The sequence below is a fragment of the Pyrus communis genome, chromosome 16 (assembly GCF_963583255.1).
Source record: "Pyrus communis chromosome 16, drPyrComm1.1, whole genome shotgun sequence".
Classification (NCBI taxonomy): Eukaryota; Viridiplantae; Streptophyta; class Magnoliopsida; order Rosales; family Rosaceae; genus Pyrus; species Pyrus communis.
Window position 1 is genome coordinate 11,456,942 of NC_084818.1, and position 16,178 is coordinate 11,473,119.

The window sequence follows — 16,178 nt, forward strand, 5'->3', positions numbered from 1 at the left end:
TTGTATCCACTCGTTAAATTCTCTAAAATCTTCATCGTAGTCTAGAGCTCGTTTGAAAGCGCTTCTGCAGAAGCAAATGCTTTTGAAACTCAAAAACATTATTTTTAAAAGTGATTTCTGTCATTTTAAAAACACTTTCAAACGAGTCCACAATAATTAAATTCAACGATGAATGGATTTTTCAACTTGTTTATTCCATTAACACAGCCACCAAATCTCACATAATCCACTTGAGGGGAATAGAAGAAAAAGAACAAAAGCATACAGGTGGCTTTGGTTGGTAGCCCGCCATTAATATTGATAATTAATGTCTTAAAGATTCAATGAATCCAAGGTTGAACACTGTTTGTGTACTCTTTGACACATGGAGTGTATCAATTTGATATGGGAATAATGAATTTGAGTTAGGATAATGATCTCCACGCAGTGAGTTATTTCTCAAAAATCGGAGATTATTTTTTGCAGTACCACTATACTAACAGCAAATTTGTATTGATTTGAAGTTTAATTTAGGCTTACATAAGTCTCTAAACAAGGGTTTGAAGCCCATAAACAAAGAATGAAGTCAATTAAAGTTTTTGTATAAATTCTGAAAACTATTTTCTTCCATGTCAATGATTGATATCTATACGCTTTAAAGAGCACTTTCAAATGTGGAAGCAAGCAACTTCAAAGCTGTAAATTTGGTTACTATTTCTGTACGTCATATTCCACTTGTCAAGCCTTGGTTTGGGGCCAAGGGGACATGTGTTTGAGTTTGGCCCATGTGACAATAACTTGTTCCACTTGACATTTCATCTTTGGATTTCAAGTTATTATGTTGTTTTAGGACCATGTTGCTTATGAACACAAAAGATTTACTACGATCAGTTGCTCACGTAATTATATTCAATTATGCATGTATATGTGTGCGGATTCTGACGCTTAATTTGTAAGATTTATGAATAATCGATGGTCAGAAATCGCTCACCAAAAACTGTACTTAGCAAAATCCAAGAACATAATGATAGAGCTTGTTAACCTATTACTGTTTCAAAAATTTAAGCATTGTTGGATGCAAAATGTCCCAAAAAATAAAGCCAAATTTTTCCCTAGAACCCTAGGGCATTGGTTGGGCAGGGAGGAAAGGTTGGAATAGACCATTTAAAAGAGATGTCAATACGCCAACTTAGACTAAAAGACATCAAAGTTTCTCTAATGGAGATGCCATAATGATATGGTAGTTGAGTCATTTAACCTCTTACTTTCTAACCGTCTTTTATTACAACAAACAAAAATGGAGTTCGTTTTATTGTTTAATGTGTGGGGTCCATAATTCACCAATGGGTTACAACTTTTAACTATTTTAAATAATGTTTTCTTAAAATTGTATTAGCGGGGACTAATATATAATAAAATAATAATTTAACACACTCCTTACCATGGAAGAAATTTTTATATCAACTTTAAATTAACACATCAGTCTTCAAATAAAATTTTGACACTCATATTGATATCTTCGTCAAAAATGCTCTTATGTTCTCTGTGTCAAAATCCATTTTTTAATGTAAGCCCGACGTCTAAAATTGTGCTTCACCCACTTCCGAAGATATACTTTAGAAAGCCTTCGAACACATTTGACCCCACCTCATCTTCTTCCCTTGCCTTAAAGATCATATCTTTAAGAAAATGGGTGCTATATTCCCTGTCTACGTAAAATGGCAAATTTAATTTCTAACAGTTTTATATATAAATGTTAACATGTTTTATAATAACAATTTTGGTAATTTAATATACATGACAACAGAAAATAAAACCCAATTAGAGATTTAGGTTAAAAAACCTATCAAAATTTATAGAATTTAAAAAAAAAAAAAGTCTTGTCCAACCCATTAGGTTCCCATGTTCATGCGAGGATGTAAGAGTTGCCCAATATCAAAACGGATCAGCTATTTCTACATTGCTAATTGATTTTTTTTTAAAAGAAAAATAATTTTATTTATGATATTAGAACAGATTAGCCAATATACGACGTTAACAACTAAGTCATAACACAAAGATCATCAGTAGTTATTTGTGGTTTGCCATAAAATTTTAACCTTGGAAAGGATAAGAATTAATGATGTTATGGGAATTTGCAAGGAGGTGTTGAGTAATGTTGAATTAATCAGTCGAGTTTGAACTAGGTCTGCTTGGTGATTACCTTGACAAAGGAGGAATCTTTCATGAAAGTGCAATGCAACCCATGTTAAAAAAATAAGTATAAAAATTAAAAAAATGTGGGCCCTGCATGAAAATTTCAGCTATCATTTTTAATTTGATTATCTTCTAGTTTTCACTTATTATTGTCTGAACCCTTTTTTGGTTCTCTCAGTTTGCAAGAAACTCATCTCTCTCTCTCTCTCTCTCTCTCTCTCTGAACTCATAGCCAAGAAGAACACAGAAATTGACTTGACACCAGAACCATGTCTTCCCCAAGCAAACGCAGAGAGATGGACTTGATGAAACTGTGAATTTTCTGATCAATATTTTTCTCATCCAAGTTTTTTTTTTTTTTTTTATATTCTGTCAATTTTCTGATTAATATTTTCTTTTGTTCTTTCTTAATTTTCTGTTTTCCCATGTGTTCTATCAGGATGATGAGTGATTACAAGGTGGAAATGATCAATGATGGAATGCATGAATTCTATGTGGATTTCCATGGACCCACTGACAGTAAACCTTCAAAACCCCCATCTTTTTTTTCTGATTTTTAGAGCTTCTCCATGATTTTTTTTTTCTTTCTATTTATGATTGTTTCTGTTTTGGGGTTTTTGCTAATTATGATTATTCATTGATTTAGCTAATTATAGATGTTATCAGTTGAGGATTCTTTTGCCATAAAAACACTATGCTGCTTTGGAATTGCTTTTTGTTTTTTTTTTTTGTTTTTTATTGCAAATTTAGAAGAAATCTAGTCACTTAATGATCGCAAAGAAACAAACTTGCTCTTGGTTTCTTGTTATAAATGTGTTTGATAACAAGGTTTAATGGAATTTGTTGTTCGGTCATTTGCTCTACTTGGCTTTGATGATTTTGGTTTGCAAAATAGCTACTTGAATTGTGAATTGCCCGTAATTTGTTTTTCATCGCGTAATCCCGCCATTTCGTCCATATTATGGATTGTGGCAGGTATTTATCAGGGAGGTGTGTGGAGGATAAGAGTTGAGCTACCAGATGCTTATCCCTATAAATCTCCCTCAATAGGCTTTGTCAATAAGATCTACCACCCAAATGTTGATGAGATGTGAGTACCAACTATAGCGCTGTTAATTAAATGAAAAGAGGAGTAGTGTCCAATTCTAATTATAACGACGGAATCTAATTTCAGGTCTGGCTCAGTTTGTTTAGATGTTATCAATCAGACGTGGAGCCCCATGTTTGGTAAACACATTTAAGTAGCCTTATTTTTTTTTTTATTGAAATCCAATTTTTATTGTTGAAATTATTGGTGTTACATGATCTGCCTGTGTTTCCAGATCTGGTAAACGTATTTGAAGTGTTCTTGCCACAGCTTCTGCTGTATCCCAATCCATCTGACCCTTTAAACGGAGAGGCTGCAGCTTTGATGATGCGTGACCGACCTGCTTATGAACAAAGAGTTAAAGGTATTGATTGTTTTTTAGGTTCTGTCTCCCTGTCATCATGTATCTGTTGTCCATATTTTTCTACTTACATTTTGACTTCAGCATATCTGTGTCAAGATTACTAGATTAGTGCTAATCAGAACGTGGATTCTTCAAATAAAATGTTTCGAGTAGTGTTAAGCCTTTCGTTTCCGGGGTATAAACCTCAGAGTGTTGACATAATAATGCTTATTGTACACTCCTACAAGTCCATCGCAAATCGAATTCTTAATTTAAACACAAACAGGCTAGCAACTATTGGATTCAGCTGTGTCAATGACGTTAGTTTAGTGTAAGTGTATGAAGGACCGATACTACCACGAATTGTGCATGTATCGATCCTCCATAGATTGGAATCTGTTTTGCTTTGCATTCCTTGTAACGTTGGACATGGCGATACTGTTGCTCAATCGTACAGAATTCTGTCTGAAGTACGCCAAGCCTGAGGATATAGGAGCTGCCCCGGAAGAAGAATCAAGTGACGAGGAAATGAGTGATGCTGAATCTGATTCTTGCGATGATCAAGTGGCAGGTCAAGCCGATCCATAGGGATTTCAGGGCCCTCGTTCTTTAAAAACAGTTTGTATCTCTGTACATGATGTTGTAGCTTTTGCTTAATTCATCCCAAACTCCAAACAAGACTGGATATTGGGAAGGGAAAGAAAAATTCCCAGCTTGTATCAGTTTCCTTTGCCCCTGTAAATAATTGTACTATTTGTTTTCATGCATCAATCCTTCGTTTGCTTTGTTCATCTGGTGTGTGGACTCAACGTTCTCAAACGGGTTAGCGCGGACAGTCTGCACGCGTGTTCATGAGCAAACGCAATGTACAATTCCTAGATTCAGCTGCCAAATTTAGGCTACTAGGAATTTCTTCTGCGCAATGTGTTATCGCTTGATTCTAATGTTCTAAAAATCGGCCTAGGTGGTGGAAGACCGATGCTATTTAGGCTGAAACATGGAGAAAAATCGGGGAGGGGTTAGCTCCCCGTCTGACTAACGTCTAGCGTCTTTTAGAATTTTGCTTAATTCAGCTGCCGCCAAACTTCAGCTTACCCTTACACCGTCACCGAGGCATCCCGTAGCAATGATACACAAGAATCCACAGTTGGAGTGCACCTGGGAACGAGATGACAATGGTAACACTGAAATCTTCATGATTTGGAAAGAAGGGAATGTTTATTTTACAAAGGTCTGCTCTGCTCTGCTCTATCAGAGGGAGGGTAGGACCTGCGAGCCACAGATATTATAAGAAGCAACTACTGAGAATTTCATAGAAAAAAGCTGCTCCTGGTAAACCAAGATCTACACTGTACCAACAGTCCGGCTAATTGCGCTGATGCCACTAAACTTATGAACAAAATGGACAAGAAATAAAGGTAGGTGACAACTTCCGGCACATCAATAGTCAACCCGTACGCAAGTCATAAATGGCTTGGGCGTCTCTTTCCAGAATCTGTCCTTAGCTTCTTCACGGGATTTGCCCAACCAACCGACCCTCCACCCTTGTTCGTCGGCTGACCAGACTGGTTTGCCCACCCTTGCGGATGGGGAGTTTGTTTTGCAACTGAATTTGGACCTGGACTTCTAATACCGCGACCCACGCTTGGGGGTGAAACAGGGCCAGCAGATCCAGTCCTAGTCTTCACCACGGACTTCTCCCTGTCTTTTCTCTTCTTCTTGCAGATAACCAGATCCCCTGGATGAGCAGGCGGTGGAGAATCATCCTGCTGATAGTAATCCCGACTGTTACCACTTCCACTCCCGAGTCTTGATTCCTTCTGGGGAATATGGCTTCGCACCCTTGTGTCTTCGCTATTGAAAATTGGTGCACGTTGTTGTGGCTTCTGTTGATGGACGGGGTCAGGTTCCACATCATTTATCAGTCTGTGCCTCTTGCTTGGGCCAACAGTCACCGCTCTAGGGGATGGAGCATTGCTGGTCAAAACTGGGCTAGTGAATGAGAGTGCACTTCTGGCTTCTCGAAAATCAGTCTCCGCAAAAGCTATTTTCAAGATATCAAAGAATAGATCATGTACTTTCCTGGCTTCAGTTCTTACCTGTGCATCATAGTTAAACCCGAGGCTGTCAGTTCAATTTATCGGAAAGACTGCACAATATAAGTAAATAAGTGCTTCTACTAACAGCAAAGCAAGGAAATCTCAGACCATTTGCAAATACAGTTGAAAAATACAGGCATCATAAATTATCAAAAGCTACTGTCTTTTGTGACCCTCAACCACTATCATACAAGTTACCTTGCTGTGGCCACGTTTTAACCAAATTCAGTTTTCTGGATTTAGTACAAAAAGGGTGTTTTAGCGAACAGAGATGAGAGACAATAGTTGGTAATAAAGGTAATTAAGACAGGATATAACTTAGCCATGCTTCTGCAGGAGAATGACATCAAACCAACAACAACAGAAAGGAAATGCAGTGAATCAGTATTGTACCGGTGAGACAGGCAGAACATCAAAACTTGAGTAACTTACCTCATAGTTAAACCCATAAAATTGCATTCCATTTTTCAACATAGACTGCACATCAGACACAAGCTCCATTACTCCATTATACTCCAACCTCTCTATCCGCTGATCAATCTTTCGTAAATCCAAGAGATTATTTCCAGATCCACTTGCGTAACTAGAATTTTCAAAGCGCTTCCACAAATCTGTCAGTAAAGGTACTATCTGCGGACCTTCCTTGTCTATTCTCCTTTGGAACTTACTAATTACATTCTTGCACTGCATGTGTAGAGATATTAGTTAGACCTCACAAAAGAATTGCAAAAGAAATTCATACTACCTTAAAACAAAAAAATAAAATTAATAAAGCCAACACAAGTTTACATATACACACGCCACACCACATCTACCAGTATAATTATAAAAAGTGATGTCTAAAAAAATCTGCATAAACAGGAAGCACGCACCTTATGACATATTGTATATGTTAAAGTGTAACCAGTGATTAGCAGCAGATAAGGGCAGCATTTATAACCTTAAAAATCAGAACATGGCAACAATAGGACAATTCAACCAGAATATAGCAGACAAATGTTTACCTTTCTCTGGACGATCTCAGACATTTTTGTGCCATAAACTAAAGTTCCACTTATATTCCCAACTTTTCCCTCCCAATTTTCTCTGTGGGGTTCAGCAGCATCTTCCACAGGATCAGGCATGCCATTTGATCTGCCAGATTTAACATGCACTTTGGACATGTTAGAGCCTCTCCTAGGCAAAATTCGCTTAGTTTTTGAGGATGAATCACTTTGGTCGTGCTTTACAGCATGGGGCTCTCCGTATATTTTGATTTCAGAATCAGCCCTTGACTGTGCTTGAGATTTATGGTCCACATGATATGGCAACAGAGATGAATCTCCACGTTGAAGAGATGGTGTCTCACTACCAGACTTCTCCTCTGGCCTCTCTATGGTATGACGAGGGCGAACCCTAAGACTACGCTTCCTCTTGATCTTGGGTTGCAAAACCTGTTCGTCTTCACCTTCATCACGGTCATGATTCGAACTTCCAGATTGTTGGTGGTCCAATTGGTCCATGTGAGAATCGCCAGATACAACAATCTCACCTTCCTCTACATCATCTTGCTGGAGATACACCAAAAGACTTTAGTGAAATAGCACATGCAAACAATCCAACTATAAAGCATCAATATAGAGAGATAAGACATACCATCCTCTTTGAAGCAGATCCTGGCCTACCTTCTAAGGCAGAGAGGGAACCAAATTTCTGAGAAGAAACAGGAGACACTGTCTGCATCACTCTCCGACTGTCTGAGGATGATCCTGAGGAACCAGCTTCTTCTAGCATCTGGTTATTTCTAACTCTTTCTGAATCCTGGGGATATTCATATTCACCATCACATTCAGGGACATCCTCTTCCACTTGTTCCTTAATAATTGGTGTTGCCTCAACAGCACCACTATAGTCATCATCCTCTAACTCTTCAACTTCTCCCTCTTCTTCATGCAAAGAATACCCGTCTCTCTCATCAGAACTTGCTTCAAAGTATTCGCCATCGTCATCATCTAACTCCTTGTAGCTAGGATGAATTTTCTTGGGCCGCCCCCTCTTTCTTTCAGTTTTCGGAGATGCATCAGAGCCCATTTCAGTGGACTCCAAACCAATATTACCACCCAACAAAGTGGTCTTCGATGGTTTTTTTGATAAACTAGCAATCACAGCATTTACTTCTTTTGTACTGGTTCGAAGCCATTTGGGGAGCTGGTTGTACCTTGTCATTTCTTCAATCCAGTCAAGTTCTTCGTCCATCTGATCAAACAATTCAATTTCTTCCTCACTTCTAGCAATCATACGATTAACCTCCTGCAAAGAGGGAACATCATGAAGAGTTTCTTGGTACCTCTCTTCATCATGCAGTAAGGTTTCCAAAGTCATACGTCTCTCTTCATGAGTTGTTCTCTGGTCAAAACGCCCAGCATTGATAACCTCATCAGCCATGTCAATCTTGTATTGTTGAATGTTGCTTCTTATGAGGCTCTCAATTGATCCGATATACCGATCCTTACCAGCAAGGTCATCCTCTGAATCAACTGTACCTCCACTTCGTAGTTCATCCTCTTTCAGATGGCTAGCCATTTTGTCAACAACTGCTTCCAGATAGATGACCTTGACTTCTCTCTTCTGTCCAATGCGATGGGCTCTAGCAACAGCCTGCTCTTCATTTTTAGGGTTTGGATCAGGATCATATATGACAACCGTATCAGCAGACTGGAGATTAAGACCCCGTCCGGCAGCACGAATACTAAGTAAGAAGATAAAGCAGTCTGAACCAGGTCTGTTAAAATCCACTATAGCTGACTCACGGTCTTCTAAACTGGTTGTTCCATCAATTCTTCTGTAGACAAGATGACGCCACTGCAAGTATTCTTCCAAAATATCAAGGAGTTTTGTCATGGTGCTGAAAAGAAGTACTCGATGCCCTGTTCTCTGAAGTTTAACAAGGATCCTGTCCAGGATCCATAATTTCCCACAAGATCTTACAAGGAAATCCTTGGAAAAATCATTAAAGAATGGGTAATTGAGCAATGGATGATTGCAAGTTTTTCGCAGTTCCATACATCTATTATTTAATGTTTTGTACACTTTGGGCTGGTATTGTGGATTTTTTTGAACCCTTAGCTTCTCTTCTTCAGGATCTACTCGAATAGTGCCTGTTGATTTGATCCAGTCATATACAGCACTTTGAATAGCCGACATTTTACACCTTAAAACAATGGAGATCTGCAAACAAGCATCATTGTTAGAAATCAATCACAGTAAGAAATGATTACCAAGGATAATCACTAAAGCATACCTTAGGTGGGAGTGCACCTTCCACGTCTTCAACACGCCGCCTAAGCATAAAAGGCTCTAAAATTTGATGAAGTCGGTGAATGATGATAACCTTTTTTTCAGTTTCCAGCCAGTCATCTTCTGCATTTGGTGTAGGGGCTTCCTTTTGAAAGGGTTTTGAAAACCAATCATGAAATGCTTTCCGATTATCAAATACTTCCGGAAGAAGCAGATTTAAAAGTGACCAGAGTTCCTTTAAATCATTCTGTAATTGAAAAGTTACTCCCACATCAGCTCAATTCAAAATAATAATGAAAATAAAATAAGATATGCCTACACATTAGTAAGGAAACAACCAAATGATTAAACAGATCATCAATTTTATTCATTCATGAGCATGATTGACACTTCTAATTTCTTTTGAATGGAATAACATTTCTAAGTTCAATGAATTAGGTTCTTTTTTTAACTTCATAGTATATTGGTTTTTCATGCCTTGTATTTTCAAATAAAATAAGAATAAATCGCATGCCTCAGTTTATGAATAGACGCATTATCAAAAAGTTCTGGTGGAGCTATCAAATCATATCAGCGGCTAATTATTTTCAGCCATAACTTAGGTAGGTCTAACAAAATAAGGCACGTATTATGTTTGCATCTACAGAAAATTGCATCCTGAGCAAGTATTTCTTGCTTTCTTAAAAAGATAGTTAAATAATGTAAATATACAAGTGTTGCTATCTCTCTTAACAAACCTGTAATGGTGTTCCTGTCAAGAGCAAGCGCCTTTGGCAACGATACCGATCAAGATCACGTGCTAGAACTGATTCCCTGTCTTTCATCCTTTGTGCTTCATCAATTATTATATACTTCCAATCAATTTTTGAGAGTTTGGACCGATCATACATGATGAACTCATAAGTTGTCACGAGGACATTAAACTTCAAGGCACAAACCTCCTACATACCAAATATCAAAACGAAGGTTAACACTGTTCTAGAATTCAAACATTTAAGTAGATAAAAAAATTTGGTGAATCGTACTTGGGAAAACAATTTTGCCCGTTGATCTTTCCCACCAACATAATAAATGCAAGACACGGATGGAAGCCAAGTATGTAACTCACTCTGTAAAGAGAACTCGGTTAGGCATCATAACAAATGGTAAGCAATGTCAACATCTTTGTAGAAGTAGAACAGAAAATAAACTAACCTTCCAATTTACCAAGACAGCATTTGGAACAATTATGAGATGCGGCCCATAGTTCCCTTTGAACTCCATTAAATATGCAATCAATGCCATTACCTGCATGAGGAGAATTATAGATCATTCAGGTAAACTCAGAGACTGCAAGTGGAAACATAAGAATCACTGCCCCACATGGCCAATACTAATATATGATATATCAACCGCCAAAGTTGTTCACTATAATAAGATATGGCTTTTCATTTCTGAACATGGCCAATACTAACATATGATATATCAACCGCCAAAGTTGTTCGGTATAATAAGATATGGCTTTTCATTTCTGAAGCGAGGCTGAACAAAAGAGAAGGTTACCTGCACTGTTTTCCCAAGACCCATTTCATCTGCTAATATTCCATTTAATTTGTTGTTATACAGAGAAAGCATCCATTGCAACCCAACCTGCGGAATCAACCAGAGTAAAAAAAAGGTCTACTACAAAAATAATGGAGACATAAGGCAATAGTAGCAATTCTTAATTGCAGAAACCTACAAGTTGATAATCTCTTAAGTTTCCAGTCCGTAACATTGAGGGTTGCCTTATGACCCTCTCGTTCACAGCATGTGCAAGACTATAATACCTGAAAACAACCATGAAGAATGAGAAACAAATGGTAGATATTGATTATTATACATATGAAAGTACATTTGCAACACATAAGAGAGCTCCTCTATAAAATTAGTTTTAGAAACAAATGGATAGTGCAATTTGAGAAGTACAAAATTAAGAAATATGAAGGATTGGTATAGTAGTTACAAGGCAACTTTAAAAGCAAGCACAAGCAAAAAACATACATCTCAAGAAACCAACTGCAATTCAAAATTTCTGTTATCAAACAAAGCCAACAATAAACTTACTTGTTAACAGATGAACTGTCTCTAGGTGCATTCATTTCAATAAATCGATTTCTAATCATTACTTCCTCTCCAGCACAAGCCGCTGCTGCCCTAACTTCTTCCTCTGAGAGACCCTATTTATAGACACACAGATTTCAACATGCATAAGTAACAGAGTACAGGATCAGCATGGTTTACCACAAGAAAACAAAAAAACTGTGGGCAATGCTAGCAACCTTTGCATTTGAATGTTTACACTTTAACAAATGCAACGTGTCATATTTTTTACACAAAAAACAAGACTTACAATGCTTTTGGCTAGAAATTAAAGACAGAAAACAGAAAATGTAATTTCAAAGACATTAAAGTCTTCAATTTTTGTGTAAAAAAATGACACCTGGCATTTGTTAAAGTGAGGAGGTCCAAATGCAAAGGTTGCTACCATTTCTCAAACTTTGTACAGGGTTTTCTTAAAAGATCATGCGAAAAAAAAAAATTCAAGATTGATAAAAATAAGAAGGCCGGTGGGGAGAATGTGGGAGACCAAACCTGTAAACGTGCAGCAGCTGCAGCAGCATTTGCTGCCTCTTCCACTTCTTGCTGACTCTTAGCTGCTGTTATTTTACTTCCAAGCTTATGAAGATATTCCTCAGTCTGACTCAAGAAAGATGATAAAACAGCATATCTCTCTGCTGCATCCCCTGGCATACTAGTCTGCTGTTCCAGCAACATTTCCCTGTACCTTTCAACATCATTATTCTTCAGTGCTTCCATCCTTCTATTCCTATCATCATCCTTTCTTTTCGAAAACTCCCTCAGCATCCTCTCATGATATTTGGCAACTCCCCTGTTACGTGCAGTCCGTGCATCACGAATGGCCCAGTGAGCTTCTAGAAGCTTCTTACGCCACTGGAAAATTGATTTCAGTTGCTTCTCTCTCATGGCTTTCTGGGAGACCTGCACTTGCCTAGACAGCTCCATCCGCTGACGTTCGCAAAGCCGAACAAACTTCCGATAAGGCCTATCAGGCATTGCCATTATCTCCTGCTGATGTTGATCCATTTCATCTCTTAAGCGTGCCTGTAAATCAAAAAGTCGAAGCTTCTTTTCTTCAATTTGCAACCGCAAGACAAGATCGGGCCTAATCCGTTTCCTTTCCAAATTTACTGCCAAAAGCCCACCAATCTTCTTGATATTTTCTGTCCTCTTCTTGTTAAGAACTTCCACACCTTCCTCAAAAAGAAGATCTTTGACATCATATGCCAATGTTAGATTATTATTGTTGTTGTTGTTGTTATTTACCATCACCCCTAAACCAAAAGAGTCATGTTTCCTAGTGAAAAAGGGGAAATCAAACAGAGGTCCATGATACTTTCTAGCAGAGCTAACATCTTTTGGCTGCGGTACAGTGCTTGATTGTGGAGGCTTTTTTACTTGCATGGCATCAGATACAGCGACCTGTGATGCAACAGACTTTCCCCTATCAACTGGAATCTCAGTTCTAACAGAAGCTTTTTGAATACCACGTTCAACTTCATGGTCTGACTTTACAGAAGATAAAGTAGAATGTTGCTCTTCTTTTCCAGAAGACACCAAGGGAGAAGGTTCCTTCACCACAGCAGGCTTTCCTTGCACATGAATGGTTGATAGAGTTGCTTTTTCTTCTCCGGTAAAAGCTTCCTCTTTTGTAATGTTCTGTGCATTCTTTGATGCCACAGCCTGTGAATCTTTCTCATTGGACTCCATATGCCGCACATGATCTTCTAAAACTTTCCCAGAAGATTTATCCTGAATGCTTCCTCCTCCAGGAAGCAATTGCTGCTGTAGCTGCAGCGCAAGAGGTGGTGGAGCAATAGCCCGTAGAAGTTCTTGAGGGAGTGTGCCTTCACCTTTCTAACAATCAATGGGAAATGGAAGTAAGCAACGCATTCATTAATCAACTCTAAAGCATCTGCAGTTTCATAAAATACATAAACTAAACATCCAATTGAAATGCAAAGAGGAAGGGAGAAAAACAGAGAATAATGCACCTTGAGTCGCCTAAATGCTAGTATTTGCGCTTTAAGAACATGCAGCTGCTGTTTAGTGAACCCATGGTGTTGCTGTCCCATCCGGGTAGTAAGTCCACCTTGTGACTGGTTCTTGTTGCCAGAACCCCCATCATTAGGAACCACAGCTTGTGAAGAAGATCCACTCACCTGTCGATGGTTTTGCATCTGCAATGTTTCTGGATTGTTTTGTGAACTTTTTACATGGGAAGAGTGATCCACACCCTGGCTTGTATTTGCAGACTGTGTGGGATGGGTAGAAGTCATTCCATTTCCAAAAGGATTTGACTGCTTAGGTGGCATCTGGTTTTCTCTGCCATGAACAGAAAACTGCTGCATAGGAATGCTGCTACTATTGTTAAAGATGCTATTACTTGAACCTGAAACAAAAGGGTTAGCCGCAACTGTCTGCTTTGCTTTTGCAGAGGTAGATTGCCCAGATACATCACTTGATGTATTAGCATGAGGAGAACTCTCACGCATTACTGGAGGAGAAGTAACCTGCTGCTTTGACACTGGAACAGGGGAGGATTGTGCACCCATGTTGCTTTCATTTGCTTTCTGTTGAGTAGCAATCCTCGACTGCAACAGTGGAATGAGTTGTGACATTAAGTTGGCATTTCCAGGCTGTGAAAGATCAATGTTGTGCTCAAGTGCAAATGCTTGCAACTGAGCAGCTAATGCGATCTGGTTATTTGGCATGGTTTGGGCACTTGGCTGAGACTGTGGTGCCAGCATTGGCCTTAACATGTTTCCAGGCATGAATTGACCCATTCCTGATGGCTGGGCTGAAGGCTTCGAGTCACTCCTTCGGTCAGAGACTGGTGGCTGTCCTTGGTCCATCTGCTTTTCTCCACGAGTAAAATGTTCCATCAAATTCTTAGACGATGATGCTTGTGCCTGACTAGATCCCGGATTAGACATGAGTTCCTGCATTTTCATATTTCCCAATCGCATGTCCTGATCCTTTCCAGATGGCGGCCCCAATGATCCCATTTTTGCTTGCTGCTGAGGTTGCATTGTCAAACCTGACTTCTGCTGGGCTGCCTGAAAAGCATACTGAGGATAAACTTGATGAACTGGATTTAATGCTTGCTGGTCAACACCTTGACTCCGGCTCTGTCCATCCTGGGAGCCATGTTGTTGAGCCAAATCAATGAACTTCCTAGATTGTTGAGGCATTTGACTGGAGCTGGAAGATGAAACAAAATTGCCCCCACCCAAAACTCCTTGCATACCAGCAACTTGATATGCTCGAAGTGCTTCATTCCCTTCAGGTTTTCTTAAAAATTGTTGTTGGTGTAATGGCTGCATGAACAATAAATTATATAAAAACCTTAGTCACGTTATCATTTCATATGAGAACATGGTTACAGTAATGGCATGGACAAAACCCAAATAACAAATATCCCTCAATAACATTCACATAACTTCAATTCAATGATATAAAACTATGCAAGTCTAGCAGATGATTGATAATACTTTGAAGTTAAAACAAAGACTTGAACAAATTCCCAGAATCTGAAAAGATTTCCATTACAAATGTGATCCTACAAATGCACCAGAACAATGACCGTAATTTTCAGATTCTTAGTTCTGGAAGTCATGTCATTTGCACTTAGTGCTAGCTGTACCCACCATGGAGTTCGTCAAGTAAAAGGTAACACTAATAATTAAAATAATTAAAAGAAAAGGTCCACCATAACAACATACCATGGTAGTAAGATCCAAAGGCTCATCCTAAAAGAAAGTTATAGGAAAAAAGGGTTCTCTTAGTTTAGTTTAAAAGGTGGACTAAGCAAATTAAACCACATGGTTCCTCTGTTAAACAAACCAAATCAAACTAATCATAAACTTCAAGAGCAGTAAAGCAGAACAAACAAATACGAGCTGGACAGGGTCATCCATAATTGAAAATCATATATAAGGAATGGAAGACAGTAAAACAAAACCACAAGCAGACACCACCTCATCATCGTTAAGCTCTCCTGAATTTAATGGAAGCAAAAGTACATTCCAAGTTACAATTAAGCGGCTAAAAGTGCAATGCCACGATCAGTTCCCATTAAGACCTGCCTAGTTTGACTAGTCGAAACCCTAAACAGCTCTAATTCAAGAAATCAAGCGAGCAAACCAGCTAACTTACCACACCCACAACACAGATGAATCGAAAACAAAATTTCGCTCCCTTCCATTTGGAACAATACAATTAGAGACCCAAATAATATAAAAATCATTAATCAAGCCAAAAATGACAAAATTCACACTGACCCATCTGCAGAAACACTCCAAATTCCAAAAAACCAACATTCCAAGTCGACCAATTTCTTTCAAAAAAACAAAATTTCAATCCACACACACATATCATTACCTGTCTAGACCCAAATTGCTGCTGCTGCTGTTGCTGTTGCTGTTGCTGCTGATGTTGCTGATGCTGCACCGAATCAAAACCCAGGCGTGGCGTTGACACGGCCGAGGACGATGAAGACGGCGAAGCAGCCGACGACGTCGACCCGGCACGGCCAGCCGGGCCCACTCCCCTGCCGGGCCCGCCTCCTCCTCCGCCACCGGATTGCATGCAGCTCAACCCAAATTCACACGCATCCAACAAAACCCAATTCACCAAAAATCAAAATTTGGAAACAAAAAATGAAAACCCCAAAAAGGCTCAAAACCAAAGAAAAATCAAATCCCTTCAAGAAAATTCCAACTGAAAACCTATCAGGGCCCTCGGATCCCAACGTTCAAAAAACCCCCCGAGCTCACAACTCTCTCTCTAGAAAACTTTCTCTCTCTACAAAAACCCAAAAAATTAACGCGGGAATTTTTCAGTGGGGGCTACAGGCCGACGGATCCTAGAGAAGCGAAGTTGACGGGGGCGAATCGGCGACTCACCTCACTCCTCTTCCAATTTTGGCGTCAAACCCTAGCGATTTTCTTTTCTTTTTTTTTTTTTCGAAATTATATTAAAAAAATCATTTTCCTTTCCTTTTCGGATTGAATTCTTTACTATTTTTCTCCCCTCTCTTAATTTTTCTGCTCAGAGATTTTGTGGTGGAAGCACTTCTGTGCTTTATATGGGTCTG

The 16,178-nt window shown here is 38.9% G+C and overlaps 2 protein-coding genes across 2 annotated transcripts; one reads left to right on the forward strand and one right to left on the reverse strand.

The window, feature by feature from the left end:
- Nucleotides 1–2,341: 2,341 nt before the first annotated feature.
- On the forward strand, nt 2,342–4,394 carry LOC137720684 (ubiquitin-conjugating enzyme E2-23 kDa-like). The gene is made up of 6 exons (XM_068459779.1): nt 2,342–2,488; nt 2,615–2,694; nt 3,151–3,265; nt 3,350–3,402; nt 3,498–3,626; nt 4,063–4,394. Exons 1-6 carry the CDS (start codon nt 2,445–2,447, stop codon nt 4,191–4,193), a joined length of 552 nt encoding a protein of 183 aa, XP_068315880.1. The 5' UTR covers nt 2,342–2,444; the 3' UTR covers nt 4,194–4,394.
- Nucleotides 4,395–4,786: 392 nt separating this feature from the next.
- Nucleotides 4,787–16,147, reverse strand: LOC137720683 (ATP-dependent helicase BRM-like). The gene is made up of 14 exons (XM_068459778.1): nt 15,464–16,147; nt 13,075–14,400; nt 11,594–12,937; nt 11,066–11,178; nt 10,701–10,788; nt 10,523–10,609; nt 10,175–10,267; nt 10,006–10,089; nt 9,718–9,921; nt 8,985–9,227; nt 7,340–8,911; nt 6,709–7,254; nt 6,137–6,388; nt 4,787–5,704 (listed from the first exon to the last, which is right to left on the reverse strand). The coding sequence occupies exons 1-14, from the start codon at nt 15,668–15,670 to the stop codon at nt 5,069–5,071; spliced, it is 6,795 nt and encodes a 2,264-aa protein (XP_068315879.1). The 5' UTR covers nt 15,671–16,147; the 3' UTR covers nt 4,787–5,068.
- Nucleotides 16,148–16,178: the final 31 nt, after the last annotated feature.

Coding starts and splice junctions, on each gene's coding strand:
- LOC137720684 (XM_068459779.1), top strand. CDS start 2,445: ATGTCTTCCCCAAGCAAACGCAGAGAGATGGACTTGATGAAACT. Junction 2,489..2,614: donor GAGATGGACTTGATGAAACT/GTGAATTTTCTG, acceptor GTGTTCTATCAG/GATGATGAGTGATTACAAGG. Junction 3,266..3,349: donor CACCCAAATGTTGATGAGAT/GTGAGTACCAAC, acceptor ATCTAATTTCAG/GTCTGGCTCAGTTTGTTTAG.
- LOC137720683 (XM_068459778.1), bottom strand. CDS start 15,670: ATGCAATCCGGTGGCGGAGGAGGAGGCGGGCCCGGCAGGGGAGTGGGC. Junction 14,401..15,463: donor AGCAATTTGGGTCTAGACAG/GTAATGATATGT, acceptor TTGTTCATGCAG/CCATTACACCAACAACAATT. Junction 5,705..6,136: donor TTTATGGGTTTAACTATGAG/GTAAGTTACTCA, acceptor TATGATGCACAG/GTAAGAACTGAAGCCAGGAA.